Raw genomic sequence first — 12,341 nt, forward strand, 5'->3', positions numbered from 1 at the left:
ATAATCGGTCCATTTTACGCTCGACCAGCACTGGATCGATGATCAGAACCTAAAAAGCCAATTTTATTCCCCGACCAGTGACCACAACAAAAACATTGTTGGGTCTGGAAGTTGTTACTGGGGGGGAAAACTGCTGTCAACTTTATTTAACATCAGTGAAATGTTAACAATTAGAGAAGACAAAACTGGTGAAAGAAACTTCTAGAACAAAATTGTATTTTCTTCTGGACATGTTCGCTGTTCATTCAGGTGAAGCTTTAAGTGACGGAACGAACTGCAGCAAAGTTTTCTTGGTTTTTATCTTTTGGAGCTTTAAAACTTGATCATGTCGCATGTTGTCTGTTATGCATTTTGAAAGGACCTAAAGTAATATTCCTGAGATATGTGCACTTCTACATTCTAACATGTGCAAACAGAACAAAAAAAGAGCTGTAATGTACCTCCCAACCCAGATATCCAAACTTTTGTTTACGCTGCCTTTTATTTCTATGGGTACCCGTCCCACAAACTGGATTATTTTATAGATCTTTGAGATTTCAGCGACACAGAGAGAAACATCGGTCTGCTTTTGAAAAAAAAATCAGTGTTTCCTTTTGCAACAAACATATTATTCTTAACACCAGTTGCATTCAAATTAATCCATGAAGTTTTCAGCTTTGTTTATAGTTCTTAAAGAGAAACGGGAATTGGGTCAAACCTGCATCATCAGCTCAGAGCAACAAACTCAGTAAATCTCCCCAAAATATCAGATCTAAATGTCAATAATCCTGAATCAGGTGTCAATGTTGACATCGCCACAACTCTAACGTAACCGCTTCAGTCTAAATGCATTAAAGGTTGCTTGTTTTTTTAACTTGCAACTTGCTCTTTTCCTATACAAACTATTAGACAGTATTGACATCGCTAAAACATATTTCTCAGCTTGAGGCAGTCCCTAATCAATTGAAAGAAAAAACCATCTTCCAACTTCCATGAAGTTTAAATAATCCTATTTGTTTGAGTAGATTTACTAAGGTGGGTTACAGGAACAATAACCCTGAGATGGGACCCTCACCCTCTGCACCAATAGACACCAGTTTGACCCCCTTGCTGCAGATGAAGTCCAGAGCTTTGTTCACGTTGGCAATCTTGTGGAAACGCATCTTTCCTTTGTCGGGTTTGGGCAGCCTCTCGCCTGAAAGACAAACACTCTATATAAGACACGTCGATCATTTACAACAATACAGGAGTAATTCTGAATCAGATTTTAATTATTTTCTGTTTTGTAAAAACAATGCGGACAGAAGGTTGGGGCGCCATTCCAAATACAACGTCAGGAATGAGGGAAGGCTCAAGGGACGAGCTGGTTTGTAATGAGGCGCACCTGAAATGACCTCCAGCAGCAGCATGAGTTTGAGGCCATTTCTGAAATCCTCCTCAATGTTCTCGATCTGTGTTCCAGCTTTCCTCAAGTGGGAGTTGCACCAAGCTGTGAAGGTCTGAAAGGGAGACGCATGGTGAGGCGAAGGTAACGGTGTTGCCCATGCAACTGTACAGCCTGTGCTCTCTCTCTCTCTCTCTCTCTCTCTCTCTCTCTCTCTCTCACACACACACACACACACGCACGCCCACACCCACACCCACACACACACAATTTGCAATCTAGAAGCAGCAGGTAAAAGAAAAACAAAGCAAAACATTCACACAGCAGCTGGGTGTGAATTTTTTAAGACCAGGCTGAAAAACTGCTGAGCGAGGCTGTTTGAGACCTTGCAGTCAGTGGAAGGGAAAACACACTTTGACATTTATGACAGCTCCTGTTTACTCGCATATCGGTTTTCATCCAACCTCAAGTGAAGTTTTTTGTTAACCACTTTTACAGGGTTTCTATACATCCAGTTTAACTTTTTTAACTCCGCCTTGAATGAAATTTAAGACCAAAACCATAAACATAGGAGATGGTTTTTGGTATCCCTGCTGCATTACAATCACGCATAGCAAAAATATTTAAATGTCTGCTGCCTGTTTGCGGCTCTTGGCAGCGTCTTTGTTATTCTCACCCTCCCACTGCATATTCCCTCCCATGGTGTCCACCTTAAAAGTTGTTATTTTGTTTTTGCACAGAATGTATCCTGCCTTTTAAGAGTTGGTAGCGGAAGTGAAAACGAACGTCCTCCAGCCAACTGGCGATAAATGTCCGCTTAAAAGAATCGACACGCCTCGTTGCCTCTCAATGACGCTAACGCACGGGGAAGTTTGTGCTCGTAAACGTAGATGTGCAAACGTGAGCTTGCGTCGCGACACAAGAAGGTTGAAAAATGTACCAACTTTTAGCATTGTAGACGCTAACGACTTCGGTGTGTCTTCTTTCAACTTTCACCTGTCGCCGTCAGTCGTCGCTCCCTGTGTGTCAAGCCCATTATTACCCCGGATAGACACAAAATGCTAGCTAGCATCTGGCACACATATCACAATTTGTGCTATTTCCTTTATACATATTTATATTGATTGTCGTTTTCTTATCTTCTTGCTTTATTTTATGCTCCCCCTGGTAAATTATTGTTATTATCTTCCTGAGTTTTGTTCACAGTACAATTGTATTGTTTATTATAATAAATAAAGTTTATTTTTAAAAAAAGCTAGCTAGCTAGTAAGGGTGTTAGCCATGTTAGCAGCTAGTGTTAGCTTCAACCGCCACAAGTCACAGAACGCAATGAAGACATCCTGTGAAACAAGGATATGTACGAGATTAAAAAGTCACCACAAAATTTAAGAGCTGCGATTAATGCTTTTAATAAAGTTACAAACTTGAGACTTTTTAAAGATGTGCAGACACTTTGTTTAAAAAACAACATTGAGCTGAATGATCTGGCTCTAGCTATAGCTTAATTTTACAAACTTTTATTCAAGAATGTCAAAGAAAAGAAAGCATCTACAAACACTTCCCAAGGCTTTGAGAGCGTTTTAAGCTGTTCACCACCACTCGCAACACAATAAGCAACAATTTTGTTTTTGTGTGTTTTTTGTTACTAGCTTTTGAAAAACATTTCAGGAAGCCCGGCCTTTAGGGAAAGACTCTACAAGCTTGATGCAAATTCAAACACATAATATTTTAGACCAGGTCTGTCAAACTAATTTTCATTTTGGGCCACATCAAAAATCTGAATGTTCTTAAAGGGCCAGTTGTGCCAGAATGTATTGATAAAACTAAATAAACTGTTAAATTATCAATAAATAGATGTTCCTCCAAGATTTTTTTTATTGCTTTTAGTGTTTTTAAAAAAAATCACATTACAGATTTTGTGGTGCCAATTTAGAAATGTTTGTAAGGAATTTTTATGATATTTGGTCTAATGTGTTAAATGTGACTTTTTGTTATTCGCCGTATCAGTTACGCACGATAACTTGAAATCAAGTAAGGCTGAGGCAGCGTCACTTAAACTCCATGTCTCTGACCAATTTTGAGAAACTTTACTGTAAAATCTGAAAAAAAAAAAAAAATGTGGAGAATCTGTTGATTTTGTGAGAATTTTGCAGATTTGTGAAAAACTGGAAGGACTTATTGATGTAATTTTGAGTCTAGGGGGCCACATGAAAAGCTACAGCGGGCCAGATTTGGCCCTGGGGCCTTGAGTTTGACATGTGTATTAGACCATGACACCCAAAGTTTAGCCGTTTTCAGTTCCACTATGCAGGTGTTGTCGACACTATGAGTATTTTCAGACAATTTTCTCATTAAAATATAAATCATTTCATTACAAATAAGACATAAGGGGGGGGTGGGGGGGGAATGTACATGTCCTTCATCTTTAACTGTAATTGTCCTTCATCTCTCACCTCCAGTTGCAGAAAAGCAACCCAACATAAGGAGGCGGGCCGCAAAGACAGAACTGACAAAGTGATCATTTTTCCCTGGTTAGCTTCACACTATGTTGGGAATCTTTGCCTCAGAGTAACGCAGTCTATAGATAAGAATAATTCTGGCTTAATGGATCGGCTTAAACCTTAAATTACAATAGACAGAGACTTAAAGTGTGAATTTTGGCAAAGGATCTATTTCCGGGGTCTCAAACTCCAGTCCTCGAGGGCCGCTGTCCTGCAGTTTTTAGATGTGCCACAGGTACAAAACACTGGAATGAAATGGCTTAATTACCTCCTCCTTGTGTAGATCAGTTCTCCCAGCCTTGCTAATGACCTAATTATTCTGTTCAGGTGTGGTGCAGCAGAGGCACATCTAAAAGTTGCAGGACAGCGGCCCTTGAGGACTGGAGTTTGAGACCCCTGATCTATTTGCTAAAGAATAATCTGCAAGGTTTCCCCCAGAAAACTTGCTAAACCTGGTGGTTGTTGCGCTCGGCAGTCATTCATCCAGCGGCCCATGGTGTTTTTGAGTTAAAAAATGTTTAAAGCAGACGGGAAATTTGAAAATATCACTTGATAATTATGTGTTTTTGAAAGATTAATACCTGAACACCAACTATAAAGTATAAAAAAACGCAAACATTTTAAAAAGACTTAAATAAGCAATGCAAAGCCTTGTGGGAACACAAGTAAAGCCTGGTGGCCTGCCAGGCTTATAATACACTGGGGGGAACCCTGATCTGAGGGTTTTTTTAATGTGATGGTGTCTCTAGTGCGTGTCAACAGTGAAAAAGTTGAAAATGAGGAGAAACCTAATCAGAAATGTTATTCTAAAAACAAGTATCTAGCTATTTTCTGCCCTGTGTGTTGTGTTTAGCAATAAGCAGAAGTTGTGTCTTTGTAATTCTACATTTTCTACTTATTAGTTCATTATCTGTATAAACTGAGCAGGATGTAGTGATGTTCCTGTCTTGTCTGAAACTGCCTAATTGCATAAAGTCGTGCACATAAGTGACGGCTTACTGGTTCCATTAGACCATTCAATCACTCGCTAAATGGGTTTTCTAAGAGGCTTTCATGGTGTTTAGCTTAAATCTGAAAACAGGATATGCAAGTTCAAATTCAGGAGACTGTGGACGTGGTTGGGCTTTTTTTTTATTTTACTGTAGAGTTGAAATTTTGGCAGTGTTTGGAGAATGTGGGGGAGTAGAAGCGGAATAAGTGCAAGAGCTGAATGCCTAACAAGAAATGAATGTGTGGGTGGAGTGAGGCGCACGGCGTGTATTAATTAGAGCTGAAACAGGGTTTGTGGGGAAATGCAGAAATCAAAAAAGCCAAGCATCGATACATGGCGTTTGGGAGTATGTTTGTAGCCTCGTTTCTCTACTTGGCAACTTCATTGAGACAGGGCGCATGGGAAAGTTAAAAAAAGATATATTCGCGGTGACAGATCAAAGTGACGGGATGGAAGACGACAACGGATCAGGAGGTTAAAGAACATTTCTCAGTACAGGAAGAAAAGCTTTTTTCTTTTTTTTTTTCAAATTTAGCTGAACTGCAGAGCTGACAGGACTACTGGCAGCACTGTTTTGATTTGTGAGTCAAACATTTTTAATTGTACAGGCTAAACAACGAAGACTAAACATCTGAAAGCTCTCGTTTGAGTCTGAACAGGAGCAAAACATCAAAACCGTGTCATGAATACTGACGTCATTGGGATGCAGGGTGTGGCGTTAACAATGCGCTACTGCGTCGGGAAAGCATAAGCTACTTTTGCTGCATTTTTTTCTTTTTCCTCATCATTAATGATCTCCTGACCATCTTGGGCTGAAAGTTCAAAGTCCTATCCAAAGTCTACTAGCGTAGATTGTTTTTAAATTAGTTTTCATCAGAGCAGGAAGAACATCTGCATATTTAACCAGAGATAACTTAATGTTATTATTGAGTCAGTGTGGTCAATTTGAATAAAATTTTGATAATATCCACAGAAGTGGGAGACACAGTATGGAGAATATAGCTCTGGAAAAAATGAAGAGCCCACTGCGCTGAACCCCATTGAAAACCTCCTGGTTATTTCACCTAATATTGATTTCTGAACTCTTCCTGAGTTGAAACATTTGTACTGTTGTTTCTAAATGAACATGAACTTGTTTTCTTTGCATCTTTTTCGTTATTTTGACCATTTCTCATTGTCTGCAAATAAATACTAACGTTTTGCTTGGTATTTTGGAGACATGTTGTCAGTAGTTCACAGAATAAAAGAACGATGTTCATTTTACTCAAACGTATACCTATAAAAAGTTAAATCAGAGAAATTGGTCATTGTAAGGGGTCTCTTCATTGTTTTCCTGAGCTGTTTATGTAGAATCTTTAAGATGTGGCGCTATTGGTTGAAAGTCACGTATTTTATCTTTAAGTATCTTTGAATGGCACAAAAATGCAAGTCAGATTGTGAAGAAGTAGAGGTTTGTTTTTTTTAATCGAAACTAAATTAAATTTAAGAAATACTTCTAAGATGAGGAAAATCATGAAAATCCCATGATTTCTGTCAAATGAGTTTGATGGACACAATTTGATTGTCGATGTATAAAAACCAAGACCTTCTCGCTGCATTGATTGTAATAATGTGAAACTCTTCGGATTAAAGTCCAAATTATTGCCTGTTGATCGTATTTTCATACAGTATGTATTAACTCAAAAAGCTTTTGGGATAGTTTTGACTTAATCCAGCAGTATAAGTAATATTTTTTTCAAGTTTGAACCATGCCGAACATCTTTCCCAATTTTTTTTATTTTAAAGGTTAAAGAGACTTTTAGCGTGCGGACAGACAGGAATTCCCAGGCTCCAGTGTAATTTGATGTAAGGGTCTCAGGAGGAGGAGGAGAGGCCGTCTGTCCAACCAGCAGGTGCTGGGCTCGTTTGTCATGCATGACCAAATTTAGACAGGCCGCTAATCCAGCCCACAGACCCCCGTACCCATCCCTCGCCAAAAGATGAGGCGGTGTTTGAGGACGGAGGCTGAGAAGCTAAAGGAGCAACAAGGAGGCGTAAGAAGAGGCGGAGGTGGCAGAGGCTAAATTGGGTTGGCATGGGACACCACTGGACAGCTGAGAAGGCAGGATTCCTGAGGTGAACTGTAAAAGTACAAGACAGAGGAAGAGGGGGAGGAAGGTCAAGAAGGCGATGCAGGGGGAAAGGAAGGAATGGATTTGAGAATATCGGGTAAGATTTCTGTTGGGGGGGAGAAAAACAAAGGAATTATAAAAGGGTCGACCTTTCACTGATCTCACCGGAGTAAAGTGTTAATTACTCTTGAAATGGAAAACAATGAATTGAGTTTAAACATAGTCTCTGTGTTTTTACAAAGCAAAAAGAGCTGACCAACAAACACCCAGCTTCTATTTCACTGACGTTAAAGGGTCTTGTAGTTTTACGTCTTTGACATTTTCCGGCCTCGTTGTCTTAGTTGCGGTTGTCCACCAGCGTGAAGCCACTGCTTCATCTTGTCTTCACTTCCTTCCTGTTTATCCACTCCTGTCGGTCTGACTTAGCTTAGCCTGTTTTTTTTTTTTTCTGCAGGTCCGTCTTGTAAAATGAGGTCATGGTGGCTCGGCTGAATGCCTCACATAACTACAGTGTCCCCCGCCGCCGCCCAAAGAAAGATCAGGGCTACTGACCCTCAATACAGCTGACACGAACACCCAACCTCCTCTTTCACATCAGAACAGGCGTCAGGCTCCTGATGATGTCGCTCGCTCGCCTGCCTATCAAAGGGATGACGCAGCCGCCGAGCTGCTGGAAGACGTCATGGCTGTAGTCTCAGGAAGATGTAGGAGTTTTACGAGTTTCAGACGTCAGAGCGTAACAGTGCAATGTTTAAAAATCTCTCCTACAAATAAAGCTGAGCTAGCTTAAATTAACTAGCTTGACTTTCTGATTTCTCTGAGGAGTTGTTAGAGTATTCAACGTGGTAAAGCTCTACCAATTACTCAATTTAGCAACTTATACTCAACATATTAAAACTAAAGTTTGTTTTAAACCTTATAACAGTTAGTGATAATATGTAGGCAACTAATTTAAACCCTGATTTCAAACAGCAACTCCTTACATATACACTTTATATAACCAGGCCGCATGGATAACAGACATTGTTTCTGAAGTTATGTTCTCAATGTAACATAGGACATTGTGAATATAACTGCAGAAACATAAAACGAGACGGTTTAAGGGAGGAAGTATGGTTCTGGTTGTTCGCTAAAGCATCGTAAGGCTTTAGTTTTGTCACAGCGTAACTCGAATTCGTCAGCTACAACCACAGCAGACTGTGCGAATAAATATTGACAGCGAATTTTTTTTTAAATCACATAAAATGGAACGACAGCATTGGTCATAGTATGTTAAAGTGTAAGTCGCAAAAACATTTTAATGTGAGGTGGGATTATTTTTATATTTTTTTTAAAAGTGATTTGGAAGTAAAATATTTTCTTATCGCAAATGTTTTTGGCGATGCATCTTACCAAACAGTGATGATATGTCTAACACCATTCCTAATATTAACCCAGTAACAGGGAAGGCGTACATAAACAGTCTGTCTCTTCCTAGCTGATCATTCCCTTTAGACACACAGTGCTGACTCACAGTGTGTGTGTGTGTGTGTGGGGGTGTGTGTGTGTGTGGGGGTGTGTGTGTGTGTGTGTGTGTGTCTGTCCTCTGAGACTGATCTGACGAGACCAGAGTCTTACCCCAGATAAATCAAGGCGATCTTTGCAATTACAGGTCCAAATCTACATTGACAGTAAAATAACTCCACCTCTAAACTTGCGCTAATCAGATAGATTATTACATAAACGATCTGCAAAACAGACAATGAGATCTTTAAATTTAATTCTAAATGTCCACCGTAGATCTATTCACTAATTAACACCTTCGGTCTGAGCCGGTTGGTCTAATTAAAGACGAGTGTTGGTTGAATGTTGCTCTGGTTTAATCGGAGCTGCATTAAACAGAGGCCTGTCTGCCGCTTTTACATTTAGCCATCATTAAAGATGTATAGCTTTATGTTCAATTGATTAAAGAGCTGGCACATTTACATCCTCGGGGCGAAAACCCCCCCAAAAAAGTCACTTCTAAGGTTCTTATACCAGGAAAATCAGGAACATGTTTTAAAAAGGGAACAACTGGGACACACTGGGTAGAAAGAGAGATTGTTTTTGTAAATTAAACCAACTTGAATCAAAACCTTTTCAGTAAATGGGCAGAATAAATTAGAATATCAAGTGAAAGTAAAACTTTTCCATTAGAAGTTTACAGTCTGTATAAAGAAGAGCCAATAACTCTATCATACATGACTCAACTTTGTAACGCACATATATAAAAGCACTCACGGCCAGCATTTCAAGCATTTGCAATTTATTTATAATAAGTCAAGTATTTATGACTCTGTACCAGCGTAAGAATAGTTTGCCTTCATGGCTGACCTTGTGGTCTCCAGCTACCTTAGTCAAACACCTGTTCAGAAATCCTGTCCAGCCATCTTCAACACTCACACAAACACTAGCTATGCATGCTGCACTCAAGGCCTGCTCGCGTGAACTCGCAGTAACGGCTCACAGTACGCAGCCTGTGCAGATTTATTCACTGCTTCGGCAAAACATCATGCAAATTCAAAACATTTCCTACATGCGTCGCCACTTGTACGCTTCACAATTTATGGCATCATTAGGAAATGGTTTGGTTTTCAGTACATGTGTCCATGTGTTATAATATATATAATTATAATTGGTAATTGGTGGTAACCAATTACCAATTATAATTATATATATTATAATTATATACCGAGAGGGAAGACTCAAATAAAACGATTAAACCTGCAGCCTAGCAACTGAAGAGAGGCTGCAAAGCACCTCATGATTTTCTGTTATTCCTTCTTAGGTCAGTTGCTGTCTTTAATTTATATGCTGCCAGTTAAATGTTTTGGATCTTCACTATTAAAAACAGTGCATTTTCAGCATGTCACCAATAAAATTTTTACTTTTGATGACTAATACTGTAAATACTTTTTGTTTCATAGCAATAAATGTGCTTTAGTCAAGGATGATTCCTTGATTTCTGTCACTGTGTGATTATTTTGGGTGGTTTGAATGTGTTTAGCAAGCTGGTGGAGTACATGTTCAATCAAGCAGCTGTAGAAATAGATTGCAATAGATCTGTTCAACTGATTTCCTGAAGACACCAAAATATATTTAGTTTATATATTTTAGTATGTTTGATACTCTGAATTCAGACATAAAAACCTATGAAGCAAAAAAAAAAAAGCCATTTAATCTTTAAATGTATTTCAAAACAGGAAATAGAATGATCTGCTAAAATAATAATAATGAAATACTTCTTCACATTTGAGCTTCAATGTTGTAAAAAACAAAAAAAGCTTAATTTGAGTCAGAACAGACGCTAAATTTTTCCATTAAATTTTAAATTGTTTCTTTTATTATTATTATTATTATTACAATGACCGTGTAATGACGTTTGGGAAAGTTATTTAAAATCCTTTCTAAATAATTCCTGACTGATTTTAAAACTCCTCGTCATGAATTTGTGCAAAGTGACGTCACTGTGTTGTGTCAGAGCTCCTTTGGAAGCAGCAGGTTGAAACCCTGAGCTCACGCTGCGTTTCAACAGGCGATAAAGTGACGGGGCGACGATGCGAGCGGCGCTGCGGAGAACAACAGGTGGTCCCAGAATGCAGGAGTCCCATCTGACCTCTCTTCCTCTCGGTGGCTTTGCATTCACACCTTCACCGCCTCTACAGAGAGACCTGGATCTCTAAGCTCGGGTGCAATGAAAACATTTTGGGGAAAACATCCTTCCTCTTGAACTCGCCTCCATTTTTTTCTTAAAAATACCATCGCATTTGATTCATGAATTTGGGAAACGGTATTTCTTCTTCACTGTGTAAATAGATTACACCTTCTGGGTTCATGCGACTATTTTTAAAGAGCAACTTGAAATTTGATGAAGGAAAAATAAAAGCGGAAAACCAGGATTAAATAACAATTTGCCATCATCAAATTACTAAAATTAAGCTCATATTCTTCTTGTGGGAACATAATTTGGTTCCATTTGTGAAGTATGGGTTGAATATTTTTGTTTTTTTTATCATCTAATACAATCCCAGGAATACTCTGAGAAATTTGCTAGTTATTCATATCAGATAATTTTCCTCTTGTCCAATTCTGACCTTTAACTTGCTAGTCAGACACCCAAAAATCCTTCCTCTTATGCAGATGCACCGTTCCAAGTCACAGCGACCAAAACATTCTTTAGTGCCCTAAGAAAACTCAAGTTGTTTATCTTTAGAATCAGGACAGTGTTTGAAATGAAGTCAAAGGAGAAAATACGATTTTCTACAATATTTCATAACCTGTCTGTGAGAGAGAGCAAGACTTTAACATGAAGGCTGAAATGAATATAGCTTTGGTAAAGTACATTGTCTACATTAAACTCACTTTCACTTCGGATCATAAAAAATCATGAATGGGCTGAAAGAGCCGGTTGTGGCAGAATGCAGTTATTTATAAAACTATCCTTTAAGCGTGAATTAGAACCAAAAAAAGTCTTTCCCGTTACCAAATTCGCTTTGAGCTGCAAGTCAGTTCAGTATCACCCCTTCTCTTCTTTATAGAGGATTAATAGGCTTAAAGCCAGAGACCCTGACGACAGCAAGACCAGCAATCGGCCTGTAGAGCGAGGTCCGGGCCTAAACCTGCTGATTTATGTCTTTGTTCAGAGGATAAAAGGCCTAGCTTGTTTATTCTGGTCCACTGTGTGTCGGGGTGTTATATGGGTGTGTGTAAACCCTGTGCAAGATGCCAGTGAGATATACAGTAGATGCGTTGATCTGAGCTGGAATGAGAACAAGTGTGAAATATGATAATAGACAATAATGCTCCTCTACCAACAAGCAAACTGATATACTACTACTACTAATAATAATATTACTCGTATTTAAAGGGCAGAACTACAACAACCTTTTAAACCCACTTCTCCAGGAAGGATATTCCTGCCTGAAAACAAGCACTGGCAGCAATTTAATATGAAAATTAGGACATGTCTTTAGGCCATTGTACTCTCTGCTCCATTTCCCTCAATTTAACATATTTTTAGGATCTAAAACACATGGAGGAGAGAAGTCAGAACACCTGCTTCACCAATAGCCTGCGATGTATTTTGACAATTTTAAGTAGGCATCTAACATCTTAGGACAAATTTTACAATGACGCCTAAACAGCAGAACAGCGATGTCACGAAGCTTTACCTGTGGTTCCAAAGAGGGCCGACTTATCAGAGAAACAATTGGTGCGGCATTTGGCAGTCTCGCTTTGACGCAACCATCTGTCTTCACCCTCGTACTAATTGCCGCGGCTTCGTGGAGGGCTGCGTCGTGTCGCTGTTGCGCCGCCACACGTTTCCGGGCCGCTGCACAGCCAGATGATGCCAGCCG

General features: G+C 39.3%; 1 protein-coding gene and 1 long non-coding RNA gene across 2 annotated transcripts in view; one reads left to right on the plus strand and one right to left on the minus strand.

The window, feature by feature from the left end:
- The window catches only part of actn3b (actinin alpha 3b), a 31,530-nt gene that overhangs the window by 10,212 nt on the left and 8,977 nt on the right, over positions 1–12,341 (minus strand). The window contains exons 2-3 of the mRNA XM_032582377.1: positions 1,364–1,478; positions 1,055–1,174 (exon numbers count right to left, since the gene is read on the minus strand). Of these exons, the coding sequence (XP_032438268.1) occupies positions 1,055–1,174; positions 1,364–1,478 (235 nt within the window). The remainder of the gene's footprint in view (positions 1–1,054; positions 1,175–1,363; positions 1,479–12,341) is intronic.
- LOC116732312 (uncharacterized) lies at positions 6,490–7,761 on the plus strand. The gene is made up of 2 exons (XR_004341760.1): positions 6,490–7,063; positions 7,421–7,761. It is a non-coding gene; the product is annotated as an uncharacterized LOC116732312 (long non-coding RNA).

The sequence above is a fragment of the Xiphophorus hellerii genome, chromosome 14 (assembly GCF_003331165.1).
Source record: "Xiphophorus hellerii strain 12219 chromosome 14, Xiphophorus_hellerii-4.1, whole genome shotgun sequence".
Classification (NCBI taxonomy): Eukaryota; Metazoa; Chordata; class Actinopteri; order Cyprinodontiformes; family Poeciliidae; genus Xiphophorus; species Xiphophorus hellerii.